This window comes from Fusarium oxysporum, chromosome V, assembly GCF_013085055.1.
Source record: "Fusarium oxysporum Fo47 chromosome V, complete sequence".
Lineage (NCBI taxonomy): Eukaryota > Fungi > Ascomycota > Sordariomycetes > Hypocreales > Nectriaceae > Fusarium > Fusarium oxysporum.
The window spans coordinates 2,924,841-2,945,843 of NC_072844.1; the positions used below are offsets into that span (position 1 = coordinate 2,924,841).

The following is a 21,003-nucleotide window of genomic DNA, read 5'->3' on the forward strand; positions in this document are numbered from 1 at the left end:
ATTAAAACTCGGATTCGACGCCCGAAAGGCTGTCACCACTCGCCTCAACTGCGTCATCCTAGGACCTAGGTTCAAGCTGTACCGACCATCATCCAATGTGTTTCCTTGGGCCAGTTGAGGCTCATAGATGCTCCAATCGTGGATGGGTGGATACCTACGTGTACGACGTTAGTCGTCCTTCTTTTTACCCTTCGTGCGTCTGTCTCGTGATGGTGGGATGCTTTGATTTCACACCTTATACACCGTAGGCCTTGTTCAATAGGAAGCTTCCTCATTGACTTCATGACCGCCTTCTCAGACTCTATGCTTAAGACTCTGGTGACGAAAGGCACAGCAGCAACTCTATTCAGTGTAGATTTGTTACATCACGCGGCAAATGTGCTGTGAGTATGTACTTCCCGAGGCACGGCTAGATATGGATGACTGGGCAAGCCAGTCAATTGACTGACTGGTCTGGCTTACAAGGGGTACCAGATATTCCAGGAGCTTTGTAGAGTTTACCACCTTCAAGTTTTACTTTTCAACTACTTTGCTGTCAAGAACTTTCTATCTAGAAGTTACAGCTCCTTCTGATGCAGAGCTCAGAAACTCTCAGATTGCAAAGCATGGATACCCGAATTGCGCTGCCCAGCGCCTTGCAACGGCATTTGGCGCTCTGCGCCAGTATCTACGTCTGCAAACTACAGTACAGTACAACGAGGTAGGTGATGGCTGCGCCAGGGCTGAAAGTTCAACTGACCGAGTATGCACTGTGCATCTCCGGGCTGTAGGAACTCCATACGCATATTGGAGTTTGGAATCGGGTGTACTCGAAATAGCTACTGGGGTGTGATGAATGACGATTGTATTGCAGCATCCCGAATGCAGAACAACCAGCGCCTGCATGTAACGTTCGAATTAAATTCATGCGCTGAATTGAAAGGGACTTGGAGGGAGAAGAAGTACCCTTGAACGTTCTCCCGGGCTGTTTTTGAGGTCTAAGATACGAGTGGCCACGGCTTTTTAGATCCATCGGTAGCTCGCTTTGACACTGGAGCCGTCTCTGCTAGCGTCATTGGCACGGCCTAACTTTGGTTCGAAACCTCCAAAAGATAATTAATATTTATCAAGGACCGTTTCCGGTCGATGCTTGCTTGTTTGCCTGTTTGTTATCTCTACCAACCTCGCTCTCTCCATAACTGTTGTTCGTATCCTGGCGCTTAATCTTGCTGGAACATGACGATGAGCCAGGTCTAGAAACACCAGCGTAGGATTGGTCCAGCAGCTTCCTAGTCGCTCTCTGTTCTGCAGAGCTCCCAATTGGGGAATCCCATTGTATCTACAAGCCACGCCCAGAGGCAACAACATGATTCAGATATGGAGCTTCTGCTGGTGTTATTATTATTATTCATTTCCCCTGATATGATGGCGAGATAAATGACGTTCAACTAATCGCCTGTTCCACTTCTATGATGTTAAGCGCCCGTTGTGTTGTTGAGATTCTGACTGATTATCTCTTGGTCTGCGGCTTTTATTAACCCGAATCTCCAGTCGAGCAACTCACGTCTAGGGATGATGGCATGGCGTCTTTGAGAGGATGCCTTCCGCGACGCTTGTCAGAGATAGTCTGCTCTTACACACGATGGAATGATCTCTCAGAGGCTGGCTCTGCTTATTCGACTCTTGGCTGCTTGGAGCCATAACGTGTTGGTTCACGTCGGCAATAAGTCCGGAAGTGAATCACAACCTCCGCTAGGTTGATACGTTAGCAAGCATGAGCATCAAATTGGAAGTTATTCGGTTGTAATCAGTCGATCAATTGCCTCTATTTTCAAGCTCCCAGCTGATTGATTGCCCAAAGTCGTCGTACCGGGCGGGTCCACCCCAATCAAATCGCCTGTAGCTTTTAGCGTCGATAGGGTCCTGGGTCTCTCTTCACTGTAGGGTCTGGGTATCTGCTACTGTGCGAAGGAGAATATCGCTCACGACTGGGCCAACGAGGGTGACTGTGAGTGAGACTGTTCTGTTGGCTTGACTTGACTTGAGATGATGCGTTCTCAGAACGAATTGAACAGCACAGTAAAGTATCCGCATCTCGAGGTCATGTGTTCTGCCACAACAAAATGTGCCGTTGCCAGAGCCAATTGTAAGCCCAACGTGCGTTTCACGTACGTAGCTCGAGGTGTGTCTGCGGCCAAGCCCTAGACTCTCTCTGCCTATCAGACAACAACAGCAAGACCCTCAATGATGATTGTCGCTTCTACGGAACTTTCTTTTTTTCCTCTGGTGGAAACCAAGCGCCATTTTGCATTTGACTGATCGGCCTGTTCAGCCTCATCAGTGTTCTTCATTCCATCCAGAACATTTGCCACTCTGGCCCTAGAACTTCTAGAGAATTGCCTTGTCTTGTCGTGCTGTACGACTGGTGGTTTGGTCGTACAGAGGAGCAATTACCACCGAGAAGACATTGTCGTGATCCACGAGCCCACTGTCTAGTCTGTTTCAAAAAGACCATGACCGCAATGCAATTCTCCCATCACAGCAGATCGCCCTTACATTGGACAATCCAAGTATTAGTAATACCTCGAGTTGTTCGAGACCTGGTAAAGGCAGTCAGAGTCAGAATCAATCATCAAAAGGGCCGTGCGCGGACCCTCGACCCTTACTGCCTCTGGTAGATACCTCGTTAGGGCATGGGGCCGCACGTAGTTGTGTCACACATGCAGTTCAAGGTCCAAGGTCTAAGGTCCGTGGATAAGGTATCTTTTCTCAGTGTTGGATATTATCAGCAAATCATCGAAAGGGATGCCACACTCAACGGTTGACCTGCCTGGCCCTGAGCGAGTTCAGTTGTTCTCTCCCACAAACTGCCGGGGATGGTCTCATCCGATGAGACGTCAAGAAAATGGGCCAGACCAGACCAGAACGAGATGCCTCGATGCTTGCTACGCCCCGATCCACCTGCACGCAAGCCAAAGGGACCAGGTCTTGGCTCTACATCAGACAAGCTCCAGCGAATCCAATCACTGCGTTTGTCCAGGGGTTTTGCTGTACTGTAGCTAGGGTCACAGCCAACCTTACACCCAGCGCAGCTTGCAAGATCCATCCTATCCTGGGGGTGATGAGGCTACCTTACCAGACTCGACTGTAGGTACCGTATCTGTGCTACGTACTGCCTGTTCTAGTGCTGAAGCGAGTAGCGGATACAGTGATAGATAGACTGGCGCTGCCGTCGACGGACCCAAGAGCGGTGCCAGGCTATCCGAATCTTGTCTCGCAGCCCGAAACGGCGAATAATTCTCGCTCACCGCCAGATAGGATTGACAGCTTGAGTTCGGTGAAATGATGAGCGTCCCATCCATCAAACGCCCGCCGCGGCAGAGAGACAAGCCATGCCCTGAGACGGGCTGCTAGCATCCATCGCTAGACGGGCTCTGGGTCTTTTCTGGCGCAGAGCACGAATGGGGTTTCAATTGCAGAGCGCCCTTGATCCCTGTCCAACACACCACGAGCCATGTCGCTACTGCAGTCACAGGACCATCTTGCCACGCCGAACACAAGGAATGTGTGGCCTCCCATGCTCAACGGTATCGTTACCACACGGCTCTCAAGTCGCGCCAGATTCGAATTCTTCACTCCAATTGATCAGCTAGTTCACCGAGGATCCAGGAACACGACCATTTTGGACGCCTGCGAGTTTCTCTGCATTAGCCACGGACGTCGGGCACATGTATGTCCGCGGTGATCTTCTAGATAAGCACCAACATCGCTGACCAGACACCTTCTCTACTTGTGTACAGTATGTGAGCACAGTAGCAAAAGGGAACGGTAAATCATGCAGTTCATAAATTCTCAGCCTCTTAATTCAACCAACTCTTGGTGGGTATGTTCATAATACAAGCATATCTCTAAAACATCCAATTTCTTCTCTTCACATGCCAGTTTGGATTAGCACTTCGCAATCACGAGGTTATCAGCTTGGCGGCTTGCGCCATAAGCACTTGAGGTGTCAACGGTTAGCGGTTAGGTTGACTCTGAGGCTCTTCACATTGAGTGAGATGAGATTCTCAGATGAAACGTCATGTCATCCACGCACTCCCAGAGCTTCTCCAACTCGCTATCTCTAGCCTGGTCTGCTTTGACTTGGTCTTTGCTCTGAGCACAGGCTCCCAGAGTGATCCTTGCCCCTGACCCAAGTCTACCCGCTGCACAGCCCCCCGAGATGTGCCAAGCATCACGGTGGGACTTTAGTGATCCTAAATCCCCAAGCTGCACGAATGCAGAATGCAGAATCCAGCATCAGATATGTGGTGCTGGTGCCTTGGACTCGAATCCACTGCTGAGTCTCCGTCCAAGGTCCCACATCTGCTGCTACAGAGCTTTTATTGACGATGCCACTGCTCTTCTTTAATGTCTCGAGAGTTTCTTGCCGTCGACGCGGCGTACTAGCATCTTGAAGTGGAATCGGGCTAATCGGAAGAAATGTCAATGCATTACAGATGCAGATATGGTCCACTATCGAGCCAAGAACGTACAGTACTTGGCAAATGAGGGCTGGCTGCTGCAAATTGTAACCCTCTGTAGCATGGGAACCAACACGTTAAGAGCTATCGAGGATCTAGTATCAGCAACGCAGCATTGAACCAGTGAGGAATGATACCCCATTGCTGGACTTGGAGTATTTGGTCCCTACAGTTCACTCTCCCCAAAGGGTCTCTAATCCATGATGGTCGGGGACTTGTTCTTAATTGAAACAGGATTTAGAATCTGAATCAGCCCTAACGATTTGGAGAAGGGACTGGGCATGCTATGGTTCCCTTTCTCTTGTCGTCACCATACAGCATAAACGAGCCAGACACAGACAGACAAGGCCACACTGGACAGGCCTTGATCGAGGAATCCTACAACCCCAGAATCCTAACTCCAGAAAGAGGCATATCTCCATTCGATCCAAGGGTTAGGGAGGTCAGGTGCAGCCATGGCCCACAGCTAGAGGCTCCTGCAACCCATTCGGGATTGGGATTGGGTACTTGTCATTTCGAGGTCTCGAGTCCAAATGAGCGATGTCGGTCGTTTAAGGTACAAGACTGTACCAAATTGAATCACCATGACGCTACTTCAGAGTGCAAAATAGCCAAGAAATGCCGCTCTAGTGACGACTGAGCCGTGTTCTGACGCTTTGTGTCGGAATTGATATCATGTCTCTTAGAGACAAGAGACACTTTCATCATCTTGCTTCAGAGATCGAATCGAAAATTTGACAACGAAAAAGGTCTGCCACACCACGCGCTTATGCGTGTGAGACCAGCTTCTGGGATTGACCAACGAAGCCGCGGGCTACCCAATATTAGGCACGTTGACCAATTCTTCCACGTTTTTAACCCCCCTTCAACGCCCTGAGTCTTCGTCTAACTCAACCCCTGCACGCCACTTTGTTCAACTTTTTCCATACTCGCCAGTCGGACAATTGAGCCATTAGAACCAAGACATCGCCTATTGGGCCAAGTCATCTGAAATTTCAGCTCTGCAATTTCGCACAGTACTCGTTGGTGGTCTCTTCCCCCAGTCACCGTGCTCTCTAGTTACCCCAAATTCTGTTTAGCGGAGCCAAGCCCGGATCCCCCCAGGCTCTCTCCGTTGAAGGGTTGGACAGATGGATCATGGAGAAGGAGAAGAATCTGGGGCCGGCCCCCGGACGTTGCGTTAGCTGGCAGGGTCCCTTGTAGTTGACGGTGCACACACCATCTTCCAGCATCCTATCCCTGACTTCCCCAGATTTTACTGTTTGCGGCGGCGTCAGGCATGACAAGAGCTGGAAATGAAATGAAATGAGATGAAGAATCCGAGATCAAATGGCTGATCTTGCAAGAAAGTGAAGCTAACAAGCAGCACCTCCCTCAGCGCTCGCCAACGCCCGCCTTGACGCGTCCTCGGATGCTGCGGTTCTCTCGAGGCTGTCATGTCCATTGCCTGTCCCTGGAACAACGACTAAGATTCGAGGCCACGAACCATAAGCTCTAGAGGTTACGCATGCAACCTCTTCATTGGCGACTAGACCTGAAGTCTCGGTGCTGCGAGGGTCCCGGTCGGATCACCAACTAATTGGAGTGCGTGCTACCTTGGCTCTCGTGCAAGTTAGCAGCCATTAATCAGAGCTGACGGATAATCCCATTTGCTTGTTATTGCCGTAATTGAGGCTCAGGAGGGTCCCGGAGCCACACAGAGCTAGCCTCGTAGCTAATCGAAAAGCAGAACAACTTGCGTTGTAAGAAGGCGCCTCGTTGGCGATCTGAGGATACTGGTGGATACCGATAGCCCCGTACTTGTCCGAAGAAAATAGGCGAAGCTTTGATGTTAGGATTCTGGAGATCCAGAAGCTGACTTGATTCTTCCTTGTGGCGAGGAATACTTCGAACTGGTTTAGAGAAGTTTACAGGCAGTGTCTACGCTAAACACTCAGACTAACGAGTGCCATGGGGTCGGTAAGCTAATAACATTTCAATGGTAATAGTGCCTGTTGAAGAGCAGAGCCAACAAGTCGCAAAGATTGTCGGATTGGATGGAGCGAGGCATAGTCTGATTCAGTTTAGCTGCATCATGGGAGTGCTCCCAAGTCATGGAATCGAAGCACCATTCAAGAATTTGTTTGGTACTGTACATCCGTCCGTACAAGAACCTCGGGAAGACGCAGGGGCTGGCACACACATGAGATATTTTGAGTTTGCCCACGAACGGCGGGCCTGTGGCGTTTTCCTGACCAGGAAGTTGAATGGTGATCCAATTCAAGTCCCTGTGAGTTATTTTTACAGGCTTGATGGCCCTGTAATTCAAGGGGTATCTTGCCTTGCGCCACGACGAATATCTATCTGTGAGAGAAGTCAAGACCACTTTTGGATCTATCACGAATAGTTTAACCATAGTACGGCTCGTTTGTTAGCTCAGCACAGACAAATCAGCCAAGTCTGGGGTTAGGCCCGCCAGCGGAAAGGTTCCGTAGTGGTTAGAATCGGTGGTTGGAGGGTATCGTGGCCGGAGACCACCTCAACCATGTGGCCAGAGATGCAATCCAATGATACCTCAGCATCTGGAATTGCATGGTTAATCTTCGGCCCGGAAGACAATCATGCAGCGAGAATCTTATCACATTCGACAATGCAACATAATGTTATGTTTCATCTGCCTACGTAATGTTACAGCCAGCAAGCAGTCAACTTGGCTTGCGCACTGGTATATCCCAGGAGCCGCTATGCATTCCTCTCTCGTTGAACTGGTCCCACTACTCGTTCTGCAGGTCATCATCACATCAACTGATTGTTGGCTGTTTGTCCAGTTCAGTGGCGATAGTGGCGCTCACGAAGTTGACTAAAAGAACAAGAAAATCAGTAAAAAACTTGGTTTCAAGCGTGCGAATGCCCAAACTCGGACAAAGTCCTTTGGCTCCAAGAGATCTACGGCCTACGTCGAGATGATCAGCAGGGTCCTAAACAACTCTGAGCGAATCATGTCTTGTTAATAACTTTTTTTCTACTGTTTCCTTTGGGGGTGGACATCGCTATGTCTTTTTGGGTGGTATAGTGGCATGACAGTTGAACAAACAATTACATTAGCGGGTTAGGAGAAACATCTCACAATTGCCGCAGCATCGGTCGGAGCTTTTTCGCTTTTTTGCCTTTTTTGCTAGTTTCTTGTTTTGGTTGCTTAATAATTTCTATTAACGATGATCTGTGATGCGACTTGACGTACAAGATGATGTTGGGGGTTGCAATGGGTTGTCTACGCACGGGAAGAAGACCGGCACTTGTGTTTGTTTGCCTCTGAGAAGGCGTTTATGCTTAGACTGGAGCTCATGTTTCAATGAACTATTCTCAGCCATTCATGAACTCGTTGGTTGTTACACAGAGACTCGTTGTAGAATTAATCGCTCAATCATGACCGGTCATCGGCCATACACGTTTGAGAGCCGGACTCTATTCTTGCTACCGTTTCGATAGCCCACTTTCACGGTGGGATCTAGAACTCGGCTGTGATGAGAAGGGACCACTAGAATCCGCACGAGTGCGTTATTAGTCGACGAGTACGCGCAGGAGTGGGACTGGACAAGACAGACAAGGCAACAGAATTAGAATGTGTACTCGGTATGGTAAGGTATAATGCGCATGCGATACGATACGATACGATACTGTACCAGTACAGTACGGTACGGTAGATTCAGCCGAATCTCTCTCGGACTAATCATCCGGTGAGTCACACTCTATTGCCTATGCCTATTATCGGATGGGAACCTTTCATGCCTTGGATCGGTTGCTGTGATACTGTTAACCTCCATGGAATCGGCTATGCATGTCAACGACCGCGGATTTTGAGTAGTAATAGCGTGGGGGTTAAGCAAGCACTGTGATCAATTGACAAGAGGTAAACATGACAGCAAATGTTGAGATGAACAGATCAGTCGATAATTGTTTGATTAAGCGCCAATTGCCGTCCTTCTCAAGCTATATCCAGTAGTGTACGCTGACGGTGGGGGGTCGAGAAACGGACACCCCTCCAGTTCGACACCGTCTCAAGTCAATCGAGTCTTGCATAACCTATGGCTGTTAAAGACTGACGGTTAAACCTCCACTAAAAGTTTCACATCGTTTACATCTCTAATACAGCTACTGAATAGCTTCAGTGTATATCTCACTTATGGCCAGCAATTGCCCAGCCTTGTCCCTCGTCATCAATCAAGGTTAGGGTTGGCTGAGCCATGTGCTGTACAGCTATTGGCGGTAAAAGGCATACGTCATAGGCCTGTTCCAAGGCCAAGATGATGGTAAATCAGGCTGAGAGGACAAAGAATAGAGTTAAATTTTCAATCATCCTTTTGTTTCTTTGTGATTAGACTTTTGGAACAACTCTTGTGATTCGTATCATTTGGCTTTTTGCCTCGTGTCTAAATAGCTTCAAGAAGGTGGGCTACTTGTTCTTGTGGCACCACTTACACGACCCATACCGTACCACCAATTCACATCTCACAACCATGAAGAACCTCTTATTTCCTCTTACTGCCCTCCTCATCGGCTCAAGTCTCGCTGCAGATGTCACAATCACAGCTCCGGTATCCATCCCCTCCAATGAGCCTGAATACAAAGAAGGCAAATCCTTCACATCAGCCGTCCTCAACAGCACCAACTTCTATCGGGAGGAACACAACGCAACAGCACTAAAATGGAACAAAACACTCGAGGAGTTCGCAACAGACTACCTCGATGACAATGGTGACTGCGACTTTGAGCACTCTGGTGGACCCTATGGTGAGAACCTGGCTATAGGTTATCCCAACGTTACTGCGAGCGTCGAAGCTTGGGGTGATGAGCGAGAGGAGTACAATTTCGACAAGGCCAAGTTTAGTAAGAAGACGGGGCACTTCACGCAGCTTGTATGGAAGGATACTACGAATGTTGGATGCGGAAGAAAGCTTTGCGGTGAACGAGGCTGGTTTCTCGTTTGTGAGTACTGGCCCAGGGGTAATGTCGAGGGCCAGTTCAAGGAAGAGGTTTCAAAAGAGGAGGGCGGTGCATTCAGTACAAGACCTGGTCTTGGGCTCGCTCTGGCTTTATTTATTGGGTACATGCTTGTTGTCGTATAGGCATGCCATGTTGAATTTCCAGCGTTGGATAGGCGTACGAGATATCTGATGGATGACGGGACTCATGCTGGGCATGAGCTATATTGACTACTCTACTACAATTCTCATGTATCTCATTATAGAATGACATAGTTTCTGATTTCATATATACTAGCTCGTTCTATACACTTTTGGCTGACTAGTAGTGTCTTGTTCTATTCATAATGTTCTTTCCGTCATCAGTCCACAATGAAAATGTAACTTGATGGTGTACCAGAATCTATTAAGATGCTTTGTTTCTCTCCAAGAGATATATTTTTGCTTGATATCGTGCTTACAGGTTCGAGGACCTGTTGTCATTCCCTGAAAGAAGCCCTACGACACGACCACATTGCCTCGAGCAGGCGGCTCGTTTACCACGGGTGGAAAATGGAGAGTCATACTGGGTTATTTCATTACTGACTTGCTTTTCTGCGGATTACATTTGTTGATACTACTTTCTTACTGCTCCTTATAGTTACCAAGATGATTTGTGAAACAAGGTGATACTCGCGTTATCGAACGGCGATGGGCAGATCGTTGTAGGTAAGGGTATCACAGCATTCTCGCCCTAGAGGTTTTCGACTCCTGGCGATCTGCCTCGTCGGTTCTGGTAACCATCGTATCTGGTGGGAAGAGTCTCAACTTCAACTTTGATGATAATCACATTCTCACAGAGCCTGACTTTTCTGCTCCACCTGTTGCTGAAAACTTCGGATTCGGATTCATTAAATGTGTAGATCGCAGAGCTTTACTAACACCACCGCTTTTGTAACTACACGCTGTCATGCCCAGTTATGTCCCCTCTCTCCCGTTCGTCTTGCCCTCGGAATCTCCTTTTTCTAGGTATAAAGGGTGATCAACTGTGTAGATGGTTTTCTAGAAATTGGAGGTTCAATATGACTGGCTGAACTTTTACCCGGCAATCCTTTCTGAAGACATTGTTTCGTACATGACCAAAGGCTAGAACCTCCCATGGCCATACAGGGTTTATGTATGGAGCCATGTGATATGCTCCATGACAGGAGATAGATGGAGGTATAGGGGCGGCCCACGCAAGCTATGCTTGGGTCGAGATATCGTACGGTGCCCTTGCTAACATTGACTGACAAGTGCTGAACAAGACTGGCAGGCACCGTTCGGCTTTGATGAGTCGCAAAGGTTTTTGATCTTCGTCTTGGTGGTACTTGTTGAATCTTTGCCAAGATGTTGGGACACAGATGGTGATGATAGCAGCGTGTATTTCGCGTGGGAGTCGAAAGAAGAGAGATTGCTTCTGTTCATCTCTGGGGTTTGCAAAGTGGAAGTTCATGACTGGCTATTTGATACCAGATACCTAGTGAGTGGCGAAAACAATACAGGGGATTTGAAAGAATGACAGAGATGGTGAAGAGACTTTTGGTATCGAATGTGTTGTTGTTGGTTTGTAGGTTGAGATGGGGCCAGCAGAGACCGGGATACTTACTCGTCGACACTATCGCTCTTTCTCCCCTCCTGCTCAAATTGCATGCATTGCAATTTTCAAGAGGCGCAAGATGGACACCGTATATTTTGGCAGGTATTATAGACCAAAACAGTCCGTCATTGCCTAACCTAAGTTACCGAGTTCTTACTGTAACGGGCTTGCTTCTCCTGCTCCATCCATGGATGGAAGGTATTTATATCAAGGGTTAAATGAGCAGCTGGCAACCGTTTCGTCTTTCCAATGGTCATGAAAAAGATAAGAAGATTATTTCGGTTGTTCCTTGGGAAATAAATACTTGAATGGCTTGTCCTTTACTTAAGATATAACTCTCTGCGTACGTTGGGATCTAATTTGAGTTTTTTTACCTGGCAATCATGTTCATCACATGCAGAACCGGATGTGCTAATATTTAAGAGCAACATCAGTTAATTAAATACCCAGTATCCTCTTACAGTCTTTCCCTACTCCTTAGGTCATCGTGAAAGTGTTTGTGATTTCACTCAGAGGCAGTACAAAGGGAGCTCGAATAGGGAAACAAATACAATTTTGGCCAACAAAACACAAACTAGAAAATTTGAGAAAATTTGGTTTTAATACTTTTCAACACATACAGGAAAATAGTGATCTGCAGAGAATAAACGATCCTATTACACCCTGTAGACTTGTGGCATGGTCAGTAGGTAGTTACTCTCATATTCAGGCTGTGAATCTCCCAGTATTTTGACCTACCCGGGAGTATTGGTATCCCGGATAAACATTGCCCCACCTCCGCCGAGATTTTGGGTTGGTGTTTAGAGCTTCCACTTCGATCTTGCGACAGCAGAATCGCGGTGATCAAACAATCGAACCTTTCTACCTCCCATTCCAACCTCGATCCTAGACGCAAGAGCACCCTGAATCAGTTTCTCGATACTTTGCGCTCCTCCTCACAAAATGACTGGTCGTGGTGGTGGCGGTGGTCGCCGTCTTATGCTGCCTCCCATGTAAGCCTCGAGCTCCCCTCTGCTACGCGATCGCATGGTTTCTGGATTTTTGGAGCATTGTGCTAATCGTTATATAGCAAGTATATCTTCGAGCTTCTTCGAGAAGTAAGTCTTGTCTCTACGTGCGCTACCGATCGCTTTTACGCTTGACCGCTGGGTGGACCTCGAAAACACAAATTGCACCGATTCTGCGCCCAACGATGTCGAGATTACAAAAGCCGAACACCTGAATGTTTCTCACGTGGTGGCTGTTGCTTTATTGTTTCTTGGGACTGCTGTGGCTGAATCGGGTTGGCTGTCGGGCGCGACAGTCTCGAACCCTCGTGATCAGACTGGAGACAACAATAGCACCCCATTTCCCCACCAGGATCCGAGGATCGGGATAATTTTGTGTTTCGAGGTCCGCGACGGCGGGCTGAAAGAACTCGGAAAGATCTTTGGACTTTGCTAACAATCGCAGCACGCCACAGTCAGCATCTGGCTGTACGAACAGCTCTCCATCCGTATTGAGGGCAAGATCAGAGTCAGTACATGTGGAATCGTGCTGAAGAATGACTACTGACTATTGATAGGGATTCGACGAGTTCATGAACCTAGTCATCGATGAAGCTGTGGAGGTCAAGCAGGTCACTAAGACTAACGAGAAGGAGACCAGGAGACCTCTTGGCACGTCCCTTAAATCTGCCAATTTTGAAGCCAACTAATACCTCCCAGGTCAAATTATGTTGAAGGGAGACAACGTCTCATTAATCCAAAACGTCTCGAAATGAACAACCTTGTAGCGGAACCTGGACTTGGAGTCGGTGGAAACAAGAGCGAATACCCAAACCTGCCTGGCCCAATTGATGGCCAACGAGGCACTTTCTAGTCATGGCACTCAGTATCTCATGAGTATGTCGCTGCAAATGGGTTGAATGGCGCGGAGAAAGAAGACTTGGCCTGACCATAGAATTGCGTGTCTTGCAAAAAAGACACTTGTGGACCAATAAACATTGTACGCGTTTCATCTTTTTGTCGTGATAAACCTGGTGTCTTGTAAGGTACTCTGACCTCTTGAATGATGCCAAGGATATGCAGGATTCTTATGGATATCATCTGGTGAACGATGCTAACTGCGCACAAGTTGACTCCCCCTTATTAACAGCACTTCTTATTTCTCTTCGATATGGAAGCCTGGCCGACTTGGTCATGATACAGCATCGACATGTCTACATTCAAAAGGATCCAACAGGGCTCCAACTTGGATCTATGCGACCTGATGAGACCGCATGTTCTGACAAAACTATGCTGCTTCGAGGGATTGTTGATTGAGATTGTTCATTGGAGCCTGACGAATTCCTCGCAGTTTCATCACTCAGCCATAACAAGAGCTCTTAACTCATATGTGTGTCGATTATTCCCATGACCCGACAACTGCGAATGGTAGCTGCTTATCCATCGCAACACTTCATAGATCATGTATACCTACATCACCAGCCCTGTCACATTACGATCCCCCACTGACAATTTCTAAACTCGTCCTTCCCTTGCCCCCCACGGTACGAAGAAGGTGTTGGTTGTGGCCTCTCCTCTTTGACACTCTCACCTCATGCATACATGGGCTAGTTATCACACTGTTGGTTCCAAATGAAGATGATGGTGTTAGAGAGTCATGCAACAGTCCTACGGTATCAGCCGTCATCCTTGTTTGGGGAGGGGTAATCTGCGCAGCTTCAGCTTCCCCGCCATTGTCGCATGATGCGAAACCAATAGGATATCGACTCTGGTGTAAGTGTCAGTTGCGGCTGCATAACAGTTTCGTAAAGTGTGACCAACAGCAAAGAGCGAGGCTTAGGAGCTGGCACACTACATGTCAAAGGTTGTGGCCTTGGACCCCAGTGGAAGGATTCTGGGCGTTTTCAGTTGATGGATGTTCAATCGTAATCTGCCTGACCTGGGCCGCCTTTGTTTCATTAAATTATACCTAGAAGAACAAGTCCACCAGATTCATGCAGTTAATTGTGGTCTTTGCTTGCTATCAAGACCTACTACACAGCAATGTACCTTTCAAGCCAGCCCAGTACAGCGTCTCACTAATTAATGTCATCAAAGCTACACTGGTGAGGTTATGACTCGGTGCAAAACACACCGCACACCGATCAAGAAGGATGGTACCGCTGTTTATTGGACCAGCCATTCAGTTGCATTGACCTCAAACTATGGCAGAGGATGGTAGTCTAGAAGAAGCCGAAGCTCCTCTTCATGATCAGATGAGGCTTGTCTAGACCATGTTCTATGCCTCAGTAAGCGCCCTTCCCCTCATATCGACTACCAGATCTTGGCCAGGGGAGTCTGGACCCTGGATATTGGGTTTATGTGAAACGGTCTCTCGGACATCTTCGCGGGGTCCGCGACAAGCGATCTTTATTACCGTGTGATGCCATGTTCATGTGAGATTAAATTACTTCTCATAAATCAAGAGAAATCTCATTGAGCCCATTTGATTAGGGTATTTTTAGAGCCATAGAAGAGCTTATTGAAGATGATTGACGTCTGTGGAATTCCTTAACAATATGCACCCCGGATTTTCTTCCCCGCATCTACAGTGGGGAGTGGAGCCCAACTTGGGAAGCCTCACTCTGAAAGCAATATTGCATAGATATTGGGCACATTGCTATTCATGACTTATTCTAGGACTAAAGCAAGCGTCATCATATAGTCTTTGTATCGTGTTGAAATGTGCGGCTGTTGCCGTGAGTCAGCCTAACACCCGTAACTCAGCACGGTTGGGGTATAAGATCGAGTTAAGATAATGAAGGCGCGGTGAACTTGGAAACCGACTACTTGGAAAGGACAACGTCTTGGAGGCTAATGTTCGATCTCTGCGTGGACTAGCTAATGTAGTCGCCTCGATTAAGTGTATGCTAGTCTCATGATCGTCTGAACTTGGCTTGAGTTGGGCTGACCCTAGGCTTGCAATCGTGCAAACATTTACGCAAGCATCTAACTTGGCATTTCTCGATCAAGCTTGCCACAAACTGTGGGTGGATATCACCAGTCTTATGCATGCATAGGTCTGCGAAGGGCATGCTGAATGGCTGATAGTGCTCTCTGCTCGTGGCTCACATGGATGAAAGTGAAGCTGACTTGCCATACCTCTTGTACATGAGGTACATGAGGCATAGAAAAGCCCGAGGCCCTATCCTTCGCCTGATATACTACAGTAGGAAGTGTTGAGTTAGTGTCATATATTTCACTCCTTGTGTCGATAGTTTTCAAGACCTCTGGCATTGAAGTTGAAGTTGGTGAGGCTCTACAGGCCCATCCGTAACAGTGGATCGCCGCACTAACTTAACCACCAAAGCGGAAATTCGCGGCTGAAGCACCACAACTTGAACAAAGTCCAGCACTGTCGTCTACGATCTGTAATAACCTAGAGCCTGGGCTACACGATAGGCGAGCGGGCGTGGAGACTCTGGCAACCTTGAAAGAGGAGTCGGGGAACCGGTGTGTGGAGCGTAGCACTCTGGACTTTTTGTTTGGGAGCTTAGGGGGTTTATGGATGCACAATGTTGCAAAGAAGTGTTTTAGTGTTGGAAAGCAAGGAGGAGAGTTCCATTTTTCGCTGGGATCGAAAAAAAGTTGATCCCTGTTTGGTTGGGGCTTATCGAATGTTTAGGTCATACCAGGGGTTGCTAAGAGACTTGAGCGATTGGCTGTTGAGACGCACGCGACATGCAACGCGAATCCCCTTGCGGATGGTTATGGACAGGGAATCTAGAGGTTGGGTGTTGCTTTTTGTAGTTTTGCTTTTTCTCTGTGACAACCTGGTAAAATATCTTTAACTCTGTCGTTGGTCCGGGGTAGAGAACAAAGGATCCTGATGGACAATTCACCGAATTGACGATATTGGCATGGGTTTCAAGATGGTCAACTCCCAAGCTTCCCCTATCCCGATCGATCTTGAGCTAAAACTTCCTTCGCCATTTGCCATCGTAAAGCTCAAGCAAATTCTCGGCTCCCACCCCTTTCTCGTTAGCTGAATCCTGTGGGCCCAGATGGACTTGGCTACTGGGACAAAGAGCAGCAACTAGATCCCAAAGAGGAATAAATCAGCTTCATGGGTTGGAAGATCCCCCAAGGCGGAGTTATCCTTCCAGCCGTTTCTGGTTGTGTTCGAGCGTTGAGCACTCAAGATTGAGGACGGATCCTATTCCGAAGGTCCCGGGAGGTAGGTACAGTATTTCACTGAGCTTTTGGTTGGTTAGGGCTACCACTCGGCGCCGAGGTGAGTGATGAGTCCCAGAAAACGGGAATAATTGCAGGTCGAGACAGGGTTTATTACTCTCGAGTCAAAGGTTACGAGTCAGCGAAAACAGATATGTACCCACGAAATATTCTGATATATCCTTGGCGTGTTGGAATGATTTTCCCCAGGAAGCCTTGGCTCTAGAAGACTTCCTTGAAGAAATGAGCGACTGCTGCTTGCTGCAGGTGCCGTGTCATTTTCGCATCCGAGGGTGATCCTAGGTTGAATGGCCGTTCTCAACGATCTAGAGCTTGAATGGCTTAGTCTGGTGCGGGGAGAGTGAAACCTCGTTCGGAAAAGCGGAGCCCGTCCACTGAAGTTTGGATCCTGTCCTTAACACTTCAGGGCCTGTCCAGGGACAAGATGTGCTACTGGGTCAGCACTCTAGTGGCTCCAGAGGTGTTGACGGCCCGCTGTGAAGCACATTCCACTGAAGTGAACTGGTAATGTACATTCCTCTTGGATTGGTCCTGTCGGGTTCCGTTCTACTGCCCGGCCTGACCTTGGCCCCGATGGCTGGGCTGGATTTCAATGCTAAGCAGCCCCATCCCAGCCCAGTCCAGCACGCCCCAAGCATCAGCACAAGCATCAGCATCAGCGCGGGGCTTCGCGGCAAATCTCATTCATCAGGGCAGGTCCATTTTTGGGCCCATTCCCCAAGCTTCTTTCCACCTCAGTCTCGTCTCAATCTCATAAACTCCCACTAACATTCATCTTGCAGCAAACATTCTTCATTTTGGCTTAATCTTTTACTACATCTATTTAGTTATTCGCCTATTTCACGATATACTCGTCGCTATACCTTCGTCGCGACTTGACTGTGTACCTCCAATCCTTCGGACCCGGGCCCCCGCGGCCACTCATCGCATTTTAACTCGCCTTCACTCACAATGAGACGCCAGAACCGTTCGTGCGACCAGTGTCGCAAAGCCAAGCGGGCATGCGATGCGCCTTCACTATGGGATATTCAAAGAAACTCAGAGAGGCTTCGAAACGGTGGTGACAGCACCAGCGGTACGTCTCTTGCTGAGGAGCATATTGGTGAGTTGGTTTGCTCTCCTCAATCCTCCTCCCCCTCCCGCGCCTTTTTCCCGACTTCGACGACGCTAACCGAGGGACCAATAAAACCACAGATGAGATTGATTCTAGAGCTCTACGATGTTCATACTGCCTTCGTACTCGCAAACAATGCACATTTCACTGGGTTCGCGCTCAACTACAGACTGGCCCTGCTGCCACAAGCTCAAATATCAACAACGAAGTACCTGCTCAGAATGGCGCACCTCGCCGCGTCCCCGATCAATCACGCACAAAGGCCAAGCGTCAACGTCCGCGTCCTCAGCAGCAGCAACCAGGACCTTCGCCGACTCAAGCCCCTCTACCAACGAACCAAACGCTTGATGTTAATGCAACTGCCTTGCTAGATATGTTGCAGGCACCTCCGACGGCACACGACTTGTCATGTTGGGGGCCAATGGATACAACTGGGTTTGCCAACTTCTCTGCTTTTCCTCACACAACTTTCGATACTATGCCTGTGAACGGCGTCTTCGATCCGACTGCTTTCGATGCTGGCCTCCATAACAGTGTCCTGCAGAGTCTCGAACCTCATTCGACGCCAGCACACCCACACCCCATGGATCTCACACCTTCCACAGACCTTTCCGGTCAAGGATTGCATTCACGACATCAAACTGCGGAGGAGGAAAATGGAGACAATGGATGGCCTCTCTTCCAAACTCATTCGGTTGGCAGCGATGTTCCGTTTCAACCTTCACCTTCTGGTTCCAACTCATACGAAAGCGATATCTCTTCTCGGTCTCTCAGTGTGCGGCACTACCCAGAAAGTATAGCAAGAAGCTACAGCACCTCCATTTCGCCATTTTCAGTGACACACAATATGATGACCAAGACGAACAACAACCTGATCTCGGACAACTTAATGAGGATATACCATGATGTTTTGGAGCACGCCCTGTCTTGCTGGCTGTCAGAGGAGACATGTCCTTATAAGCCCAATACCATCACTCGGCCATCCAACAACGGTGTGAGTTGGCTGGCATCTCATTTTGAGGGTCTCAGCGTCGGTCAGCCAAAACAGCAAGACAATAGAATTTATCGACGTGTTATTCAGCTCGACAAGCAAGCACAAAATACGAAACTGATCCGACTCAGTAAATCGGAGGACAGAGCTGCTTCGAAGGCTCTACATTTGGCTATCATGGCATTTGCTACCCAATGGGCGCAAGGTAGTCAACGCGAACGAGACAGGTTCCCGCAGAACTTGACGCAAATGGACAGCATGAGATCGGAGTTTGACGATATTAACGAGGACTTCGACCGCACACTTCAGAGGACTTTTTGGGCCCAGGCCAAGCGGGCCTTACAGGACTGCTCAGATATGGAATGTTTCCGTGTGGTTTGTGCTGACTTGATCATGGGACTAGCACAGAAACCGAGAGATGAGGAGGATAACAACAACAACGATATGCCGTTTGGTATGGGCAGCTTTAGCGATAGTCCCATCGCTTCGGGTGAGGGATCAATTGCATCTCAGCTCAGCGAAATTATTGCCGCAGAAGGACCGCCAGTATTTATGGAGCGAGCTGCAAGAAAGATGCATGCTCTCAAGTTTCAGTACGAAGCTCGCGAGACAGGCGTGTTGGATGCTTCTGGAAGTTCTCTGGGCTTGGAGAAGGCTACATCTGCGGAGTCTCTAAGTGAGGAGGACAAGGGTACTATTGGTCTTGTCTACTGGATGACAGTCATGTTCGACACTGTATCTTCGTCCATGAACGGCCGACCTGTGGTTGTTTCAGATGAGGAGTGCCACCATGACCCGACTTATCCAGACCATCCAGAACACGAATCCTACAATATTGAGTATCGACCGCAGGACGCCAGATGGTGGGCAGAATTGTTTGTCCGCGAAAACAAAGAGGGTGTTCTTCGTTGGCCCTGTTCGTACGATGCTGCATCCAAGGGTGTCGTCACTGCAGCTCCTATCAAGGTCATCCTCTTCCGACATGTCTCGTACCTCCAGAACACGGTCAGAAGTCGATACCGAGGCGAACCTGTGGAGAAGGTCATTTCGAATGCCATGGCTGTGTACAAGCACTGGAACGTGAGCTACGGCGCCTTCTTTAGGGATCTGGTCGAGCAATACGACAGTGTTCCGACACTCATTCAGAGCTGGTTTGTGTGTGTGGTGGCTCATTTCCATTGTGCTGCTCTCCTACTCGCGGATCTGATTGAGCTTGTGGATGAAAATAAGTTGGGTCTGGATTACTCGACTCAAGTGCGACAGGCTGCCAACGTAGTTGTTTCACTACGAAGAGACAGTGCAGCTATTTTGTCGGACCTTGCACGAGTTTCGACACGCCCTCGAGCCGGTGATGTTCCTGGCACGGGTATCTCGGACCTGCACTTTGCAGTTGTCGAGGGCTCTATCCTGACAGAGCCTTGGACCATGATTCTCATTAGGGCATTCACCAAGGCGGCCATTCTCCTTCTCACTGAAGTCGAGGAGAATGTGCGACATGAACACGCACCACTCGAGACCCCTGGCGTCATGAACCTGGTCCGCCGATGCGAGGACTGCACCAAAGCGCTTTGGTGCCTGGGCAAGAAGTCGGATATGGCTCGCAATATTGCTAGCATCTTGTCTTCGGCACTGGGGCCTTACATGATCCCAACGACTATCTCACATATGCCCATTTCATCTGTCGAACCGGTTATGGTGTAAAGTCTGGCAAACATGTCTTTTTGTGTACTAATTTGACGAGCTTTTAATGGATCTGAATATTGGGGCGAGAATCAGTATAATCAGCGAAACGAACGAACGAAGTCCATACTGTATATGTATTTATGGGAACACATAGGAGCGAAACAGTCATTATCGTTGATGAGGCGTTTATGTGGGGAGGTTCAGTATAGTCTGTGCCTGTATGTCATCAATGTCAAATTGTTTGAAGCATTACACACTGTGGTACTGTGATTCTATTTAAATCCTGCGAACGAAATTGTCTATTCGTGGTCACCATCCTTTGGGAGCTCCAAAGAGTAGATACAACTGGTCACGTTGTTCTCGTTAATATGAACCAATATGTGTGTGCTGTACCAAGGTCCGACCTCGATGGAAGATCCTTTTCTTTTACACCGGCACTAAAATGATGGAAACATGAGGTTGTAATAAGCTCAGACATCTTACAGGCCTTTCAGTCTTGCCTTAATTAACGTCACCTGAGGCCCAAGATGCAATGTAACAACGTTTGTGGGGCCCAGTAACGCAGTATGTTTCCCGATATGGAATATCGTCAGACGAGTTAATCTTCCTATTGGCTGAGCTGGCTCGCCTTGCCTGACCACACATCTCAAATTTGGAGTGACACGACAGCTTCGAGAGCTCTATGTGCCCTTGTTGATCAAGAAACAAGATTAGAACTCATACAAGTTACTTTGGACAACGGACTCCCTTTTCTAATATTGCTGAGGCATGTGACTCGATGAGGAGTGACATGTTCTGTTTAGGAATGGTGTATACACTCTCATTATTACCTATAGATCAGCCAATACCTCAAGTATAGTGACTCCAATACTTGACTAAACTAAGACCCAAAGTGCATTAACACTGTTTTTTTTT

General features: G+C 48.3%; 3 protein-coding genes across 3 annotated transcripts; all 3 read left to right on the forward strand.

Moving 5' to 3' along the window:
- Nucleotides 1-8,836: 8,836 nt before the first annotated feature.
- Nucleotides 8,837-9,788, forward strand: FOBCDRAFT_224015 (CAP domain-containing protein). Its single transcript, XM_054704690.2, has one exon. It carries the CDS (start codon nt 8,999-9,001, stop codon nt 9,605-9,607), a length of 609 nt encoding a protein of 202 aa, XP_054560665.1. The 5' UTR covers nt 8,837-8,998; the 3' UTR covers nt 9,608-9,788.
- Nucleotides 9,789-11,848: 2,060 nt separating this feature from the next.
- FOBCDRAFT_224020 (uncharacterized protein) lies at nt 11,849-13,079 on the forward strand. Its single transcript, XM_031184610.3, has 5 exons — nt 11,849-12,073; nt 12,151-12,178; nt 12,534-12,596; nt 12,646-12,739; nt 12,788-13,079. The coding sequence occupies exons 1-5, from the start codon at nt 12,024-12,026 to the stop codon at nt 12,841-12,843; spliced, it is 291 nt and encodes a 96-aa protein (XP_031040252.3). The 5' UTR covers nt 11,849-12,023; the 3' UTR covers nt 12,844-13,079.
- A 3,960-nt stretch (nt 13,080-17,039) lies between these two features.
- Nucleotides 17,040-20,335, forward strand: FOBCDRAFT_37062 (uncharacterized protein). The gene is made up of 2 exons (XM_031184611.3): nt 17,040-17,402; nt 17,495-20,335. The coding sequence occupies exons 1-2, from the start codon at nt 17,252-17,254 to the stop codon at nt 20,104-20,106; spliced, it is 2,763 nt and encodes a 920-aa protein (XP_031040253.2). The 5' UTR covers nt 17,040-17,251; the 3' UTR covers nt 20,107-20,335.
- The last annotated feature ends 668 nt before the right edge of the window (nt 20,336-21,003 follow it).

Bases quoted from the DNA above. Each gene is read 5' to 3' on its own strand.
- FOBCDRAFT_224020 (XM_031184610.3), top strand. From the start codon at position 12,024: ATGACTGGTCGTGGTGGTGGCGGTGGTCGCCGTCTTATGCTGCCTCCC. The intron at 12,074-12,150 runs GTAAGCCTCGAG...ATCGTTATATAG, and splicing joins CGTCTTATGCTGCCTCCCAT to CAAGTATATCTTCGAGCTTC. The intron at 12,740-12,787 runs GCACGTCCCTTA...AATACCTCCCAG, and splicing joins GGAGACCAGGAGACCTCTTG to GTCAAATTATGTTGAAGGGA.
- FOBCDRAFT_224015 (XM_054704690.2), top strand. From the start codon at position 8,999: ATGAAGAACCTCTTATTTCCTCTTACTGCCCTCCTCATCGGCTCAAGT.
- FOBCDRAFT_37062 (XM_031184611.3), top strand. From the start codon at position 17,252: ATGAGACGCCAGAACCGTTCGTGCGACCAGTGTCGCAAAGCCAAGCGG. The intron at 17,403-17,494 runs GTGAGTTGGTTT...ATAAAACCACAG, and splicing joins TCTTGCTGAGGAGCATATTG to ATGAGATTGATTCTAGAGCT.